Source organism: Lithobates pipiens, unplaced genomic scaffold (genome assembly GCF_037356315.1).
Source record: "Lithobates pipiens isolate NorthernLeopardFrog02 unplaced genomic scaffold, aLitPip1_a1.2 Scaffold_1, whole genome shotgun sequence".
Classification (NCBI taxonomy): Eukaryota; Metazoa; Chordata; class Amphibia; order Anura; family Ranidae; genus Lithobates; species Lithobates pipiens.
In genome coordinates, this window is record NW_027507685.1 from 106,995,917 (window position 1) to 107,015,701 (window position 19,785).

General features: G+C 45.9%; 1 protein-coding gene across 1 annotated transcript in view; it reads left to right on the top strand.

Moving 5' to 3' along the window:
- Positions 1–19,785, top strand: part of TYW2 (tRNA wybutosine-synthesizing protein 2) — a 36,347-nt gene that overhangs the window by 2,212 nt on the left and 14,350 nt on the right. Inside the window, exons 2-3 of the mRNA XM_077470945.1 lie at positions 347–479; positions 9,543–9,681. Coding sequence (XP_077327071.1) covers positions 9,608–9,681 — 74 coding nt within the window. The 5' untranslated portion in view covers positions 347–479; positions 9,543–9,607. The remainder of the gene's footprint in view (positions 1–346; positions 480–9,542; positions 9,682–19,785) is intronic.

The window sequence follows — 19,785 nt, forward strand, 5'->3', positions numbered from 1 at the left end:
TCCCCTTCCTTCCTTCCTCCCTCCTCCTCTCCCCCTCCTACTCCTTTTTCTTCTTCCTCTCTCTCTCTCTCTGCCCCCCTACTCCTTTTTCTTCTTCCTCCCTCTCTCTCTCTCTCTCTCTCTCCCCCTCTCTCTCCCCCCCCCCCCCCCTACTTCCTTTTTCTTCTTCTCTCTCCCTCCTCCCCCCTCTTACTCCTTTTTCTTCTTCCTCTCCCTCCCTTCCCCCTCTTACTCCTTTTTCTTCTTCTCTTCTTCTTCTCCTTGTACCATTTAGTCCCGTACAGGGAGTTGTTACATTGTTACTATCTCCTCTTCTTTTTTTTTTTTTTTTCTTTTTTTATTCCAGGAATTCAGCTGGGAGAACTCGCACTGTAAGGACTGCTCTCCAAAATCCTGAATGATAGGGGGAGGGGGAGTGTATCACGCATTTCCCAAAATGGCGGCTGCTAGATGCCTTGTGGCTTGAACGGGGAGAAAAGGTGTGCACTACATTGTAGATCATACAATACATTAATACATTGTATCTAAAGCCAGGGAAAATAATACCTTTATAGATCAGCTCTTTCTTTGATGGAGGCTCAGCATCACAAGTGGGCGTTACCTAGAGCTGTCTGCATGCAAATGTGGGCAGTGCAAATCCAACCTGCCTGGCAACACCCACTCCAGACAGACATCCACCCATCTAGACATTTTTATATTTGCTTAACTCCTCCCACTGCCTGCATCAGCACAGAGAGCTCTTAAAAGAGGAGCACTGAGGCTGGGTGCTGTGATGTGTTCAGGAAGCTACGTACAGCCCCTCCCACCAGCCATGATCTGCCTAGAGAAGCACAGAGACCCAGTGATGACATTGCAGGGACTAAACTAAGATAAGTAGCGAAATTGTAAAAGTTTTCATTTCTCATGCTGATGAGAGAAAGGAGGAAGGCGAAATATATAAGCAGAATAAACTTTATCTTTAAGTAAAGAGTTTTATTGAAATATATTCCTCAATAGCCACAAATTATATAAATCTGCTTTTTTCTCAAGTCATCTTCCAGGACGGCACACCTGAGAGATGAGAGGCTCCTCCCTACAGGAAACACAATCAATCGACAGCTGTTTTAAGTCCCCACCCTTCCCCTTGATCCTCAGTTTTTGATTGTGTTTCTCCCTACACAGCGAAACTGTTTGTTTTTTTCCAAATGACCCGAAGCCTGGGGCTGGTGGTCTCCCCCTGGGAGCCAGACCACAAGCCTGGGAAGCCTCTGGGTCTGGTAGGATATTCTTGTCCTTCCTGGGGGGTTCCCCTATCTTTTCCTCAGGGCGTGCAGCAGAAATTGGAAGAGCCCCCCTGAGAGCTGAAGGACCCTGGGTACAGTGGTGTACCCAGAACTTCAGGGGCCATTATCCTGTCTCCCCCCTCCTTACCTGTACAGGTGGCTGTTCAGACGGGGGTGCTGGCCATCGGTTCTTTCCAGGGGGCTTGTCCCCGACTCCTGGGTCCCCGGTAGCTCGCGTGGGCTGCCGGAGAGGGCGTGGCAACAAGCACCCGCGTCATTTTCAAACTTCGGGAAAATGGCAGCGGCGTTCTTACCCAGGAGGGAAGGCTGAGAGTCAGTAGGAGCAGGCGCCCACATCCTCCTTTCTCTAGAGCGAGGAGGCACCAGTTTACTACGGTGGATGTCTGCCTTAACCACCTCAGATATGAAGATGGGAATGAGGAATGGAAGGCATTGCCCCCCCCCCCCCCCCATGTATATAGACTGACTTCCCTATGGGGACAGCAGTTGGGGGGGGAGCACTTTGGCGGCTATCCTCCTTGCGTGTGGACCATAAGGATGGAAAAGCAAGCCCGCTGGCTGTGGCAAAAAGAGGAAGACGACAACGGTGAGTACTTTCCTTTTGCCGTGGGAATTTAGCTGCAAAATCCCCAATTCCAGCCAGAGGGTTCCTGGGCATTTGAGATCTCACCTGGGGTCTGGATTCAAATAGCCCTTAAGCTTCTGCTAAAAACACCAGCCGCAGCTCCCTCTTACATCAGAGAAGCTGTATGGTGGACAGGTGGTGCAGAGGAACGAGTGTGCCTAAACCACCTCAGATGAGAAAGAGGTAGGTAGGCCATTGCTCCCCCTTCCCCGTGTATATACTGACTGGTGCAGTGCAGAACCTGGGGTCGGGATACAAATAGCGCAGACGCCACTGCTAAAACCACCAGCCACAGCTCCCTCTTACAGCAGAGACACTGTGGTTATCGCAGCAGTAGGTTGCCAGCCTCTCCCTACATGCCCAGTTGTGGTACATTTAGTAGGGATGAATATAGCGTACAGAGGGGACCTGGTAGATACAAAGTTACTTACAGGCCAGGTATACCACTGAACAGGTTATTAATTGGGCAGTGGTTGGTGGATTCAGAAGCTCCCCTGGTCAGCAGGTGCACTAGGTTACCGGCCCTATTAGCCCAGCTGCTAGGAATCTGAAGTTGCTTCACAATGTTCAAAAGCTGACCTAACATTCAAGGATGGGCAGAGACCAAGCTACTGTGTGGCACAGTAGGGGTTCCCTTGTCACAGATCCTCCTTTTGGGGGTTGCCTGCTATAGTTAACTCTCATAAGCTCCAACCTCCCACTCCACCTTTACACTGTGTTTATATTATAGTGTAGGAGGTAAGAAGAAACTTTTTTTATTGGTTTGGGCTACAATCCACGCAGTGGCAGATCTAAAGGCGATTCACCATAGATCGCTCTCTACATCCTTTTAATTGAGGATTTTCTGTGCAAACCTATGCAAGAGCTACATAATTAATTATTTGAAGCCTGCAAATAGCTATTTACCTCCCAGGCTAAACTGGTAACCACCTCTTCTAGAGAGGTCTTAAATTGGTCTCTAGGGCTGGGCTGATTGAGACTTTAGTTGCTAATCAGCACCACCTGGATATGTGCTGGCTAGCGTTTGCTCAGTCTATGGAGGTAAGGTAGGACAACAACTACTACTAATAGTAGGGTGTCCAACCATTTTAGGATCTGTTCCTTCTCTGGTGGTGAAGGTTTAGTATCTACAGCCCAGGCTATGCCTATGAAATAAATTGCCTGTTGGTTATTTCATAAAGGGATAGACCATGACTCCTCATTGGCTGCACACCAGTAGACCTCAGTAGTGAAGGTTTGTGCTTGCTGGGATGTTTTTGTGGCACAGCAGAAATACACATTGAGATTTGTGACATCTCTGCTTATAAGGTCTATATTGCTGTACATCAGAAGTGCACTGCACTGAAGCTTGTTTGCTGTCCTTTATATACTAAAGGTACTGCTTTGTTTGGCTACAGATCAGAAAAATACAACAGTGAAGGTGGTCTGTACTTTCTGGTTTTGTGTTGCACAGCAGAAATGCACATCATTGTGTCTGGTGACATCTCTGCTCATAATGGTTATATTGCTGCACATCAGACATACACAAGATTGAGGTCTGTCTGTGGGGCTTTGTGTCCTGTTTTACTGCCTTGTTGGTTACTTATCAGAAAGGCAGCAGTGAAGTCTGATGGTCCTGATTTGCGTGGCGCTGTGCTGATTCAGACAGTGCTATTAACAGCAATGGCTGCCGAGTTTAAACATGCGATTTGACATGTTGAGTCGCATGACAAATCATTTCAATATGGATGTGCTATCTCTATTCATAGTGTTTTATTGTTGCACATCAGATTTATACAGCATTAAGGTCTGTGAGGTTTTGTGTCCTGTATTACTGCCTTATCAGAAAGGCAGCAGTGAAAATTGATGGTTCGAATTTGTTGGGCTACATAGTAGAAATACAAATTGAACCCCTGCCAGGTGTAGTACATATACTGCCTTTGGTAATCCGTGTAGCACCACAAAGTGGTGTTGTGCTGATTTTAGCCATGCGATTTGACATGTTGAGTCGCAAGGCCAAATCGCTTCAATATGCATGTGCTATCTCTATTCAGAATTGTTATATTGTTGCACATCAGACATACACAGGATTGAAGGTTGTCTGTCCTCTATGCCTTGCATATACTGCCTTATTGGCTGCATATCAGAAAGGACACAGCAGTGAAGATTGCTTGTCTTTTTCTGATTTTGTTTTTGCTGCTCAGCTGAGAGACACATTGAGGATGGTGGCCTCTCTGCTCAGTATTGGTATATTGCTACACATCAGACATACACAAAGATTGAATGTTTGTGTCCTGTATGTCCTATATTTACTGCCTTATCGTTTGTATATCAGGCTAAGCAGTGTTTCTCATGGATCTACCTTTCTGCATCTTAGGGATACACAGCAGGGGTTTGTTGGCTGCAATCCTCCAGGGAGTCACAGCATTGGGGACCCCTTACTTGTTCGACCTGAAAATTGCTATTTGTTTTTTTTTTTTCCCTGCGACCTGTGTAATCTTGAGGTCTGTGGATCCAGGAATCAGGGACTGCTGGTGTCGCACAGACACAAATGGTACCCATTGGAAGCCATAGTATATGACTTCTCATGCGTCTTGCAGTCCCAAGTCGCAGGTTGGGTCGCACGGGTGTGGGAACCCTAAACTTATCTGTCCCTTCTGATTGAGGTTTTGCTACACAGCAGGAATACTCATCATGGCGTTCTTGTTTTATTTTGCAGCAGACCAGAAAGATTGCAGCTGTAAAGGCTGTCTGTCTTTTTCCTCAGTGTCTGCTTTTATGTTGTTGCACAGCAGAAATACTCAAGATTGAAGCTTGTTGGTGCTTTCTGTTTTAGAAAAACACAATGCTGCAGGTTGCTTGTGTCCTTTCTCAGTGTTGGTTCTATCTGAACTACACTACAGAAGTGCATGACAGAAAGGATTGTCTTGTGTTCCATATTTTTCCCTGTGGCATAGCAGAAATGCACAACACGGGAGTTGGTGTTCATATTAATCTTATAACTGTGGTGGTTTGTCAGAAATACACAACATAGAAGTTTGGGTCTTTCTGTCTTTATAGCCTTGTTTTGCTGTACATAGGTAAAGCACAACAGTAAAGGGGGTTCCTGTCCTTTCCGTATTTATATATCAGTTATGACCTAGCTAGCTGCACTAAAGAAATACGCAGCATTTAGGGTTTGCTTGAGTCTTAATGTTTTTACGTCTTGGCAGCACATCAGAAAACCAGACTATGAGGACTGTTTGTCTACGTTGAGGTTCAGATTTGGGTCTCTTCCCATATTTGATATATTGGTTTAGCTAGTCACACTCAGGCACACAACATTGTTGTCTATGCTTGTGTCCTTTCTGTCTAAATCTATTGTGCCGTGCCCACAATCTATGATCATTTTATTTGTGATATTATTAATGCATGTATCACCTTTTTGTATTTCAGCCTTCTTTTCCATGGAGGGGCCAGGAGTTCGGGCTGCAGCTGCCACATGTCAGAAAACCTTGACCACTTGCATTCAGGGATGCCAGAACCATTTCCTAGGGTTGAAGCCCTGTAGGGTTATGGGACACTGGAGGAAGGGGATAATGAATCGCCCTGTTTAGTAAGAACTTGGAGAGCTCTGTTCAGAGGAGTATTAGGGCCTGAGGATGAAGTATAAAGATGTATACCCGATCGAATAGGTTTCGGCTCGGTGCATGGCCTTCATTTTGCCCTTTTAGCAAAACTAGACATAGCAATATGGGTAGTCTACTCCTGCTAGGGACTTTAATCTCCTGAAGAAGGCTCTCAGGCGTAAGTAAGGACATAGATTGGGCGTGCCTTAAACCCAGGGTTCAAGCTTCTGTTAATCTATTTCCCTTAAGTAGGCTTCCCTTTAGTCTTTTGCTGACATAAAGATAAAAGGGAAGCAGTTTTATTTCCCTCAACAGGATAGTGTTAAGACAGGCCCTCTTATTGATTAATGTAGTGTCCTTGTCTTACACAGGTCTCTTATTTATCTTTTTAGTGGTTCTAAGTAGCACCTACAGGCATAATAGGCCATGGTTGTTAGATGTGGAGATAGGCAACATTGCTAACCTACAAGTTTAACATGTTTTCTGATTCCATTTTTAAGAGCCCATTTCACCTAGATACTGCATCTGAAGCGGAAAAGGCAGGAACATCTGTGGAGCAGACCTGCAGATCAGCCGCATGATCCAGCTAAGATGCCTTCATCAAGCATATGAGCGTATGGAGTGGAGGTAAAGCTCACTGCAGAGCCAAGGTTCGCCAAGAGGGTTTTGCAGTGGCCCCACCCTAAGGTAGGCCTGAGGTACTTGTTTATCCTCTCAGGTGTGCCGTCCTGGAAGATGACTTGAGAAAAGTACCAGTTACTTACCGGTAACTGTCTTTCTGGGAAATCTTCCAGGACGGCAGGCCTACTTCCCGCCCGTTGGAGGAGGGAAAATTCTAGAACACTAGAAGGTGAGTACCTATGAGGAATGATTTCCCTTGTGAACCTGGTTCAGGAGTTACTTCTCTACAAACTGAGGATCAAGGGGAAGGGTGGGGACTTAAAACAGCTGTCGATTGATTGTGTTTCCTGTAGGGAGGAGCCTCTCATCTCTCAGGTGTGCCGTCCTGGAAGATTTCCCAGAAAGACAGTTACCGGTAAGTAACTGGTACTTTTTGTGCACCAAAGTCCTTTGCAAACCCAGATCTTACCTTGTAAATGTCGCAGTGACATCATCACTGTGCTGTACATAGCCCATCCAGAGCTGTAGAAGGGGCCCGCAAGCTCCACCCACTACAGCAGGAAACAGGAGGGCAGGGACAAGGCCTGTCCCCCTGCACAAGGAGAGAGAGCAGAGCTGCGGGAGAGGCCCAGCAGGCTCCACCCACTATAGAAAACTATAGGAGGGGGCGGAGACCAGTCACTCTGCACAAGGAGAGAGAGCAGAGCTGTGGGAGGGGTCCAGCAGCCTCCACCCACTACAGGAAACAGGAGGGGGCGGAGACCAGACCAGTTGCTCTGCACATGGTAAGATAGCAGAGCTGTGGGAGGAGCCTAGCACCCTCCACCCACTACAGGAAACTATAAGAGGGGGCGGAGATCAGTCACTCTGCACAAAGAGAGAAAGAGCAGAGCTGTGGGAGGGGCCCAGCAGCCTCCACCCACTACAGAAAACAGGAGGGCATGGAGAGCAGACCAGTGGCTCTGCAAATGGCAAGAGAGAAGAGCTGTGGGAGGGGCCCAGCTGGCTCCACCCACTACTGAATATTTTAGGAGGGGCGGAGACAAGATCAGTCTCCCTGCATAAGGAAAGAGAGCAGAGCTATAGGATGGGCCCAGTAGCCTCCACCCACTACAGGTACCAGGAGGGGGTGGAGACGAGACCAGTCACCCTGCATAAGGAGAGAGCAGAGCTATGGGAGGGGCCCAGTAGCCTCCACCCACTTCAGAAATCAACAGTAGGGGGCGGAAACCAGACCAATAGCTCTGCACAAGGCAAGAGAGCAGAGCTGTGGGAGGGGCCCAGCAGGCTCCAGTCACTACAGGAGGGGGCGGAGACCAATTCTACCATCCCCCCTCACAAGGAGAGAGAGCAGCAGTGAGCAGTCTTTATTACAGGACATCTCACACTGGATTGCTACACAGATCTGGAAGAAATACACAAAGATCACCTAGATTTAGGATGAAGACACATGAGGAACGCAGAAAAAAACAAACCCAACAGCAATGGGACTTTAAATATGCTGGTCATTTATTTAAAATGTTACACAAATTTTTTATTAAATTACATGCTTAAAGCACATCCTTAGATGCACAATAGGAAAGCATTATATCTATTTATATTATCATTCATAAATCATATATAGTATCTCACTAAAGTAAGTACACCTCTCACATTTTTTGTAAATCTTTTCTTCTATCTTTTCATGTGACAACACTGAAGAAATGACACTTGTCTACAATGTAAAGTAGTGAGTGTACAGCTTGTATAACAGTGTAAATTTGCCGTCCCCTCAAAATAACTCAACACACAGCCATTAATGTCTAAACTGCTGGCAACAAAAGTTAGTACACCCCTAAGTGAAAATGTCCAAAATTGGGTCCCAATTAGCCATTTTCCCTCCCCGGTGTCATGTGACTCGTTAGTGTTACAAGGTCTCAGGTGTGAATGGGGAGCAGGTGTGTTTAAATTTGGTGTTATCTCTCACTGTCTCATACTGGTCACTGGAAGTTCAACATGGCACCTCATGGCAAAGAACTCTCTGAGGATATGAAAAAAAAGAATTGTTGCTCTACATAAAGATGGTCTAGGCTATAAGAAGATTGCCAAGAAGACCCTGAAACTGAGCTGCAGCACGGTGGCCAAGACCAAACAGCAGTATAACAGGAGGGGTTCCACTCAGAACAGGCCTCACCATGGTCCACCAAAGAAGTTGAGGTCACATGCTCCGCGTCATATCCAGAGTTTGTCTTTGGGAAATAGACGTATGAGTGCTGCCAGCATTGCTTGCAGAGGTTGTAGGGGTGGGGGGGTCAGCCTGTCAGTGCTCAGACCATACGCCGCACACTGCATCAAATTGGTCTTCATGGCTGTCGTCCCAGAAGGAAGCCTCTTCTAAAGATGATGCACAAGAAAGCCTGCAAACAGTTTGCTGAAGACAAGCAGACTAAGGACATGGATTACTGTAACCATGTCCTGTGGTCTGATGAAACTTAGATAAACTTATTTGCTTCAGATGGTGACAAGCGTGTGTGGGGGCATCCAGGTGAGGAGTACAAAGACAAGTGTGTCTTGCCTACAGTCAAGCATGGTGTTGGGAGTGTCATCGTCTGGGGCTGCATGAGTGCTGCCGGCACTGGGGAGCTACAGATCATTTAGGGAACCATGAATGCCAACATGTACTGTGACTGACATACTGAAGCAGAGCATGAGCCCCTCCCTTCAGAGACTGGGCCGCAGGGCAGTATTCCAACATGATAACCACCCCAACCACACCTCCAAGACCACCACTGCCCTGCTAAAGAATCTGAGGGTAAAGGTGATGGACTGGCCAAGCATGTCCCCAGACCTAAACCCTATTGATCATCTGTGGGACATCCTCAAACGGAAGGTGGAGGGGCATAAGGTCTCCAACATCCACCAGCTCCGTGATGTCATCATAGAGGAGGGGAAGAGGACTCCAGTAGCAACCTGTGAAGCTCTGGTGACCTCCATGCCCAAGAGGGTTAAGGCAGTGCTGGAAAATAATGGTAGCCACACAAAATATTGACACTTTGGGCCCAATTTGGTCATTTTCACTTAGGGGTGTACTGACATTTCTTGCCAGCGGTTTAGACATTAATGGCTGTGTGTTGAGTTATTTTGAGGGGACAGCAAATTTACACTGTTATACAAGCTGTACACTCACTACTTTACATTGTAGACAAGTGTAATTTCTTCAGTGTTGTCACATGAAAAGATAGAAGGAAAGATTTACAAAAATGTTACTGAGGGGTGTACTTACTTTTGTGAGATACTGTACACAAGGAATGCATTAAGATGGTATTTGTTAATCCCAGAGTTCAGGCTGTGGGTGGGGGAGGAATGTGAAGTTTTCAGCTGCAATATAATAATTGTATCTTTTCTCTTTTTACTTTATGTATGCTATAAATTCTTATTTTACTGTAGGTTTAGATCGGTCCTGCCTTCCTGCCAGAGAAGTCTCGCATTCATTGCTTTCCACTGGCTGGAAAATGGAACTGGATGACGATCGATTTCCTGACGTCCCAGCGCTTCTCACACATTCCACATTCTCTCAGAAATACAGGTACACTCCCCGGCATGGCATGGATGAGCAGGATACTTGAGAAATGTTTTTTTTTCTCCAGTCATCTTCCAGGACGGCACCCCTGAGAGATGACTGGTCCACGTGACAGGAAACGCAATCAACAACATAGTTAAAAGTCCCCACCCCTCCCTCGGACCCTCAGTTATTGATTGTGTTTCCCACGATTGGCAGTGAAACTAAGTTTCCCCCTTTGTTTCTAAGGGCTTGGAAAGGTCGGGGACCTTTTTTCAACTCTCCCCCAGGGTCTGAGGCTCAGAGCAGGCAGTGGGGTCTGCGGGGGTCTCAGGAGGGGCCTGGCTCCCCCCAGGGGTAATTTGTTCCCATCTTAGGAAGTTCTGGGGCAGTGCTCCTGAGTGTTGGTAGAAAAGACAGGGGAGTTGTCTTAAACCACTACTCCCCACAAGGACTGCTTCCTCCCCCATACCTGACGCTACTATAGAAGTTTTCCCCTTAAAAAAGGCGGGACTTTTTAGGCATAGACTGACACCAATTGATTTGGTAAAAATATATAAAAAAATAATTTTATTTCAATATAAACAAAGAATAATATATTAACATACATTTCCGAACAGGAGAAAGGGACACATTACTTCCTCCATGTGCATATATTTATAGAACCAGAAAACATTTGCTTCCTACATCTTATTCAAAAGGAACAGACTTCTATGACATTGTATATAGGCGTATTCAAAGCATTCTACAAACAAGGTCAAATTGCGTTAATATTGTGCATCCAATGTAACCTACGCGTTACGGAGTTATCTTACTCCTTCTTCGGGGATGATCCATTTTAGCACACTCAAATTTACAAAATAGTAGAATCTATAAAAAACATAAGAAATAATTATATATACGTACAATTTCAAAAAAAAAAAAAAAAAACACAACGCACCACTAAAACGCACCACCTATATATACGATCTTCACTCCAAGATACAGGTCTAGGCTCATAATGAGGGGGAGATGTTTAACCACCTTCTTCTATGGGAACCGGGACCGCAGTGATAGGCGGACTGTAAGGGAGGAGGTGTACAAGTAAAGTAAATGCATGTCAAATTTTCACATGCCTAGATTTTAAATAAGTATTGCATGTATTTTACTGCAGCCCCAATAATGGCAGATAAAGGTTCTATATGTTAACCCTCTTGTATGACTTCCGTCATTACATTTGTACTAAGAGGGAAACACCCCTAAAGAAAGGGGGGAACTTTATCTAAAAAAAGCTATCTCATAGTGATCATTCCTAAAGATAATAATATTGCAAAATCTTTTAAAAATCTTACCCAAAAGCGTTTCATAGAGTAGTTTGCTGTGTCCCGAAGAGAAAACACCTGAGATTCCTATGTTAGAATTGTTAAAATGAGATGCCCAAATGTTGCAACTCTTTTAAATGTTTAAGGCAATCTATTTGGCTTAAAGTCGCCGCAATCTCTCTGTAGTCCAAGGATTTTGGTGCTATGGGAGAAAAAGATTCCCCCCAGAGATAGACGTGTCAGGTCCAGCCTAAAATGGGAAGGGGAAGGACAGTTATATCCGTTAATTCCCCTTCATTTTTCCATAAGGCTGCATACAGACCGACATAAAAAAGTATATATATTTCCTTACCTTAAATTGTATCTCTCAGCAAGTCACCTGCTCCTGGCCCATTAAAGTATCTCACCGCCCCACCTCCTTCCCTCCCCTTACAGGTGAAGTAAATATTACTCACCTGTGAGTCCTATCACCTAAGTTATTTTGTAAATTTAAGTGTGCTAAAATGGATCATCCCCGAAGAAGGAGTAAGATAACTCCGTAACGCGTAGGTTACATTGGATGCACAATATTAACGCAATTTGACCTTGTTTGTAGAATGCTTTGAATACGCCTATATACAATGTCATAGAAGTCTGTTCCTTTTGAATAAGATGTAGAAAGCAAAAGTTTTCTGGTTCCATAAATATATGCACATGGAGGAAGTAATGTGTCCCTTTCTCCTGTTCGGAAATGTATGTTAATATATTATTCTTTGTTTTTTCTTTCTATGTTGAAATAAAATAATTTTTTTATATATTTTTACCAAATCAATTGGTGTCACAGTCTATGCCTAAAAAGTCCCGCCTTTTTTAAGGGGAAAACTTCTATAGTATTTCATGTTGGGATGTTGGCTACTATTAAGCTGATCTTAATTTATACCTCGCAAAATTCAGATTTTGATCCATACCTGACGCTGGAAAGTCAAGGGGGACCGCTGGAGCCGCTTGTCAGAGTGCGATGGCCGTCCTTTCCCCTCTCTGAACGGTGGTGGTGGTTTGCCTGGCATGCGTTCCAGCGCTACTGCGCATGCCTGGAAGTCCATCGCGGCCGAGTGACGTGATTTCCAGGCACCGGACCTCACCAAAATGGCGCCGATCACCGAAATGAGTGCTGCTGTGAGGTGCAGCTGTATAGCAACCAGGCAGCACTACTACACCTACAGGCACAGACGAGAAGGCATTAAAACCAACGGGAAAGCAGGAGGGGACGCTCAGAAGGGTGCTAAGTTTCCAGACACAGAGGTCCTGCTAGGCAGAGAAAATGCTGTGGAGAAAGAAGGCGCACCTGAGCAGACAGCCAGTGAGGTCGCCACAGGGGGTGAGTGATCCGGCTGTGTAATGAAGGGGCAGGGACTTATTCTGAGTGTTGCAATTTCCCTCTCCCCTCAGGACGTGGGTAGCTTATTTTTGCCTGTTTATTATTTCCAGGGACCGAATGCCTTGCCCAGGGGTCGGCCAGTAGGTCTAAAGGGAAAGCTACCTCTAAGTCCTGGCGCTGTGGGTATTTTAACGCAAACCTTCCGCAAGACCACAGCAAACCTTTTTGCGATAAGTGCATCTTTAAGCCTATAGGCAAAGAAACTGCTCAGGTAGTGAAAGAGTGTCACGCTTTGCAGTCTGAGATGCTAGCAACCCTCCAGTTCTTCAAGACTACATTTGAAAAAAGTCAAGAAGAGGGTCCCTCAGGTAGAGACACCCCCTCTCGCAGGAGGACCTGTCCACGTCATATACGGGAAGGTCCCAAGACCAAGTCTCCTACCTGTCTGAAGTGGAGGAGGGTCAAGTGCCAGACTTGAGCTCTGGGGAGGAGGATTTGGACCAGGATAGTAAGGGGGAGGCTAAGCCTAAGGGTCTCCTGTTTTTCAGCAGACGATATGGAGGGTTTGCTAAAAGCCATTTATGCCTCAGAGGATATACAGGTAACCTCAGCCCAAGATAGGGTATATAGGGGCCTAGGAAAAATGCAGGCCAGAACGTTTCCAGTTCACCAGTCCCTAAAGGATATAATTCTTAGGGAATGGAGGGAACCCGAGCGTAAACTTCTTAGGCTAGAAGCCTGGAAGCAAAGATGTCCCTTTTTAAGGACGAGGAGGAAGAAATTATTTTTTAAGATTTCTTGCTTAGACGCTGCCCTAGCACAGGTGTCCAAAAGGTCCGATCTGTCCTTTGAGGATTCAGGCAATATTCAGGACCAGATGGACAAGAAGTCTGAGACTTTTCTCCGGAGGGCCTGGGAGACGAACGCGGCAGCAGTGGCACCCGCCTTAGCTTCTGCTTGTGTAGCCAGAAACGCAGATGCCTGGCTTGGTAGGTTAATGAACCACGTCTCACGTAAGAGGGAGTCTAAGGAAGTAATGGACTCTCTGGAGGTAATAGGCAGAGCAGTGGCGGATACAGCGGTGGAGACAGTCAGAACCAAAGCCAAATCAGCGGCACTTCTGAACTCTGCTAGGAGAGTCCTATGGGTAAAAACGTGGGATGGGGACTTCACCTCTAAGTCCCATCTGTGCGGGATCCCCTTTGAGGGCTCCCTGCTCTTTGGCTCGGGTCTGGATCAGGTCCTCTCCCGGTCCACAGAGAAGGGAAAGAAGTTCCCGCTGAAGCCTAAGAGAGAAAAGGGCAAGACATTTTTTCGTTGCCCCCTGTCAAAAGGTCAACACAAGGGGAGAAGTGACCAGAGGAAGAAGTGGGGTATTGGGAAGGGAAAGGAAAGGAAAAGGGTACGATCCTTTTTTACGGTTCCGATTCTTCCCATAAAGAAACCAAATGACGCCACCATAAAGGTGTGCGCAAGGCTCTGCAACTTCCTTTCGGAGTGGGAGAAGGTTACGCAGAGTCCATATATTTTAAGTCTCCTAAGAGAGGGTTACAGACTAGAATTTCAGCTGTACCCTCCCCAGAATTTCCTTGTTTCGATTGATAATAAATTTAAGAAGACTCAATCGTTACTTATTACACAAAAAATTCAGGATGGAAAGTATCTATTCTGTAAGGAAGCATCTTCAGGCAGGAGTTTTCATGGTCACCTTAGACCTGAAAGATGCGTATTTACATATACCCATTGCCCTAGAACACCAAAAATACCTACGCTTCGCAATACGCATGGAGCAGAGGATCGAACACTGGCAATTCAGGGCTCTCCCCTTTGGACTGGCTGCCAGTCCAAGGATTTTCACCAAGGTCGTGGCCGAAGTGGTGGCGTTCCTGCATCTCTAGGGAATAGGCTTGATACCCTACCTGGACAATCTACTGATCTACAGTTTGGATCAGTCGCAGGTTCTGATAGACAGGGACAGGGTTCTACTCGCCCTGGAGACCTTGGGTTTGATGGTCAGCCGGGAAAAGTCCTCACTGACTCCATCACAGTCCAAGGTATACCTGGGTTACCTGATAGACTCACGGGCACAGAAAATTTTCCTACCAGCAGAGAAGGTGGCGAAAGTACAAGGTGCAGTAACCACTCTCCTCGAAGGGGGAGAAGCCTCACTGAGATACATCATGAGACTTCTGAGGCTCATGACCGCCTGTATACCAGCTGTGACTTGGGCACAACTCCATTCTCGAGAACTCCAGGACTTCCTTCTTGCCTCTTGGGGGGGGGGGAGAAGAGAAGTACTGGAGGAAAGAGTTTCTCTCACAGAAGGGGTCGCCCTTTCCCTACGATGGTGGCTCAACTTGGACAATCTGTCGGGGGGGGTCTCCCCTGATAGATAGACCTGCTGGTCTTAACCACGGACGCCAGTGCTTGGGATTGGGATGCTCACTTGGGAGACCTGTATACCCAAGGGTCGTGGAACCGCAGCCAAACCAGAGAGTCCTCCAATTTCAGGTAGCTTCTGGCAGTGGGCAAAGTGCTAAACTTCTTCCAAGAGCAGCTTCAAGGCAGAGAGGTACAGGTCCTCTTGGACAACCTGGTTACGGTATCCTACCTGAACCACCAGGGAGGGACAAGGTCAGGCAGACTGAGAAAATTAGCTCAGGGGATCCTATAAGAGGCCGGAGGGAAGATCCTTTTGCTCTCAGCGGTATACATAAAAGGGTCGCTCAACCGGGGAACATCCAATTGCCTCCCGGGGATCAGGAAGGAATTTTTTCCCCTGCTTTAGCAAATTGGATCATACTCTGCTGGGGTTTTTTGCCTTCCTCTGGATCAACTGTGGGTATGGGATTGTATGATATTGTGTTTTTTTGTGGTTGGACTGGATGGACTTGTCTTTTTTCAACCTGACTAACTATGTAACTATGTATGTAACCTTCGGGCAGATTTTCTAAGCAGACGACCCATCCTTCAAGGAGAATGGAGGTTGAACAAAGAGATTTTTGCTGTGGTGTGCAGACATTTCGGCAGGCCAGAAGTAGATTTATTCGCTACCCGGAAAAATGCGAAAGTCCGCAGATTTTTCTCCCTCTACATGGAACAGGGGGCCGAGGTGGTAGATGCCTTTGTTCAGACATGGAGTTTCAGGCTAGCATACGCCTTTCTTCCGCTAGCACTCATACCCAGGGTACTACAGAAGTTGGCTCAGTCGAGGACAGACCTCGTGTTAATAGCACCCTGGTGGCCGAAGAGGGTTTGGTTCCCCATCATCCAGAACTGCTCGGTGGCTCCCCCGCTGCGTCTGCCGGTACAACGATACCTGCTCAGTCAAGGTCCAGTGTTTCACCCCGACCCGGATCTGCTCTCTCTGACAGCATGGCTCTTGAGAGGGAAATCCTCCATGACAGGGGTTTTGCTCGGAGAGAGTGATAGATACTCTCCTGCTCAGTAGGAAGGGAGTCACTAGAAAAATGTATGCAAAAGTCTGGAAAGTATTCTCCCACTGGTTACAGTCTAGGGAGGGGGCTCTCCAGACGATACCTACCATCCTAGATTTTCTTCAAGAGGGGGTGGACCATGTGTTGGCAGTTAGCACCCTTAAGGTCCAGGTGGCAGCCCTGTCGGTATTTTTTGACAGGAGGCTAGGACAGGAACCCCTGATAAAAAGATTTCTGTTGGCCAGGGAAAGGGTAGTCCCGGTTAGGTCCAATCACCATGGGACTTATCTCTGGTGTTAGATGCCCTAACAAAAGGGCCCTTTGAGCCGTTGGCTCAGATTTCTGTTAGGTTATTATCGTTTAAGTTAGCCTTCCTTCTGGCCATTACCACGGCTAGAAGGGTTGGCGATATACAAGCTCTTTCGATTAAAGAGCCGTTTCTGCGCATCCTGGAGGATAGGGTAATCCTCAGTCAGGATCCCCTTTTATTTGCCAAAAGTAGCCTCTGTCTTTCACAGAACACTAGAGATTATTCTCCCATCCTTCTACCAGAATCCTAAGAATGAGAAGGAGGAAAGGTTCCATCTCTTAGACGTCAGGTGCTGTCTCCTCGTGTATTTAGAAATGGTGAGATCCAGCCATCTACTGATCACCTCAGGGAAGAAAAAGGGTCTGCAAGCTTCTAAGCCAACAATCGCTAGATGGATCAGACAGACCATAACAGTAGCTTATAGGCTGGCAGGTAGACCAGTACCAACCCCCCTTAAGGCGCACTCAACCAGATCCCTGGCGACCTCCTGGGCAGAAAGGGCAGGCGCCTCAATCGACCAGATCTGCAGGGCTGCAACGTGGACGAGCCATAAGACATATCTGAGGCACTACAGAGTTGAGCTGTTGTCTCCTCAGGTCTTAGCATTTGGCAGGAAGGTCCTACAAGCGGTGGTCCCACCCTAAGGTAGGCCTGAACTTCTTGCTCATCGTCTCAGGTGTGCCGTCCTGGAAGATGACTGGAGAAAATTACCAGTTACACTTACCGGTAACGGGTTTTCTAGGAAATCTTCCAGGACGGCAGGCCTACTTCCCTACCCTTTATGTTGGTGTGGTGTATACACTCCTCACAGAATGTTCCCTCTGACACTGGTGTGGGTCTATCCTTTGCCATAACTGAGGGTCCGAGGGAGGGGTGGGGACTTTTAACTATATTTTTGATTTTGTTTCCTGTCGGGTGGACCAGTCATCTCTCAGGTGTGCCGTCTTGGAAGATTTCCTAGAAAACCCATTACCGTTAAGTGTAACTGGTAATTTTTAGTTTTTTTTGTTTTTGGGAATGATCACAGTGGTCACATGACATGAAAGCCGGTCCTGCCAACTAATGATCTTTAGTCCAGACTAGAGATGTAAGATTTCCATGAAACCATAGGAGTGCTTGTGGGGCAGGGGGGCCTCTATCATCAACCCCCACCCCCAAAGCACCTTGTCCCTGTGTTGATGAGCACAAGGGCCTTTTCCCAACAACCCTGGCCGGTGGTTGTGGGGGTTTGTGGGCTGGCGGGGGCTTATCCGAATCTGGAACCCCAAAGCTTCTCCCCCATGTTGAGAGCACGTGGCCTTGTATGGTGTGGGGGGGGGGGTGCTGCCATAACCCCGGTATCCTTTTCAATGATGGACGGTCCTCTTTCAGATAAAAGTGGTCTCCACGGTGGATTTGCTGCGAGATCACTTTTATCGGGGCGGGAGAGGGGCTCACCCCCTCCCCACCACACTCCGGTTGTCTCCGCCGCTACCATCAGGTCCTTTCTACTGTAAGGCTGGATGCCGAGTGAGAGAAAGATGGGCCTCTGCTCGGCTCCATGACATTGGATGATGGAAGCGATGTAAAATGTCACACGTCACTTAAATGGACTTAAAGGGAAATTTTCTATTTTTTTTTTTTTTGACAAAAAAAAAAAGAGGTCCCGTCATGCTTTTTGTATATTACAAGGGATATTTACATTCCTTGTAATAGGAATAAAAGTCACCCAAAATTATTATTATTTTTTTTAAAAAGGACAGTGTAAAAAAAATAAAAAAAAAATAAGAAAAAATAAAAAAAAATTTTTGAAAGCGATCCCTGTCCCACCGAGCTCACGCGCAAAAGCAAACGCATATGTAATTCACGCCCGCATATGTAAACGGTCTTCAAACCACACATGTAAGGTATTGCCGCGAGCGGTAGAGTACTTTTGAAGCATGACACGTTGGGTAACATCATCATATTTCACAATGTAGAAAAAAAATTGGGCTAACTTTACTGCTTCCTCTAATTCAAAAAAAGTGTATTTATTTTTTCCCCCTAAATAAAAAAATTGCATTTGTAAGAGCTCTGCGCAAATACGGTGGGACATTAAGTATTACAACGACCGCCATTTTATTCTCTAGGGCAGGAGTCTCCAAACTACAGCCTTCCAGCTGCTGCAGGAACTACACCACCCATGAGGCATTGTAGAACTCTGGCATTGACGCTGACATTCACAGACATGTTCCTGAACAACTGGAGGGTGATAGTCTGGAGACCCCTTCTCTAGGATGTCTAAGAATTTTTATATATATATATATATATATATATATATATATATATATATATATATATATATATATATATATATATATATATATATATATTAGAGAGAGAGATTTATTTATTTTTGCTAGAAAATTACTTGGAACCCCAAACTAATATATATATATATATATATATATATATATATATATATATATATATATATATATATATATATATATATATTATTTTTTTTTTTTTTTATTATTAGTTTGGGGGTTCTAAGTAAGTAAGTTTCTAGCAAAGAAAAAAAAAAACGGATTTTAATCACTTCAGCCCCAGACCATTTTGCTGGTCAAAGATCAGACCACTTTTTGCGATTCGGCACTGCGTCGCTTTAACTGACAATTGCGTGGTAATGTGACGTGGCTCCCAAACAAAATTGATGTCCTTTTTTTCCCCACAAATAGAGCTTTCTTTTCGTGGTATTTGATCACCTCTGCGGTTTTTATTTTTTTCGCTATAAACAAAAATAGAGCGACAATTTTGAAAAAAACGTGGCTTTTTGTTATAATATCCCCCAAAAATATATAAAAAAATTTTTTTTTCCCTCAGTTTAGACCGATACGTATTCTAATACATATTTTTGGTAAAAAAAACCGCAATAAGCGATTATTGATTGGTTTGCGCAAAAGTCATAGCGTTTACAAAATGGGGGATAGTTTTATGGCATTTTTATTAATATTTTTTTTTACTAGTAATGGTGGCGATCAGTGATTTTTTATTGTGACTGCGACGTTATGGCGGGCATATCGGACATTTTTGACAAATTTTTGGGACCATTGTCATTTATACAGCAATTACTGCTATATAAATGCAGTGATTCCTGTGTAAATGACACTGGCAGTGAAGGGGTTAACCAGGGGGTGGCAGTGTATGGGGTTAAGTGTTCCCAGGGGTGTGTTACTAACTGTGGGGGGCTGGGCTTTCATTTAGTGAACACTGATCTCTGCTCCAATCACATGGAGCAGAGATCAGCGTCACTAGTTGCTAGGCAGAATGGGGAAATGCTGTTTTTACAACGGCATCTCTCCGTTCAGCCGCCCCGTGAGACGATCGCAGGTATGCCTGCGGCGATCAAGTCCGTGGGACCCGCGACCAGACTCACGGGGGTCCTGACCGGCACGCGAGCGTGCCGCCGGCGACGCGCTCACGATGGCAGGGCGGCATTAAAGATTGGATGTACCTGTACGCCAATATACCTGCCCATGCCATTCTGCCGACGTACATCCGCGTGCGCCGGTCGGGAACCGGTTAACTTGTAAACAGTGACTTTGAAAAATAGGCCTGGTCCTTAAGTGGTTCATTTTTTTCCCTATGTGAATTTACTTTCACTCCTGTCTTATGCAGCATTTACTGAGCGTTTTTGCTTTATGCCTTAAATACCACCTAAAGCAGTGGTGCCATTTTTTAGAACGCATGCTGTATTGGGAGAAC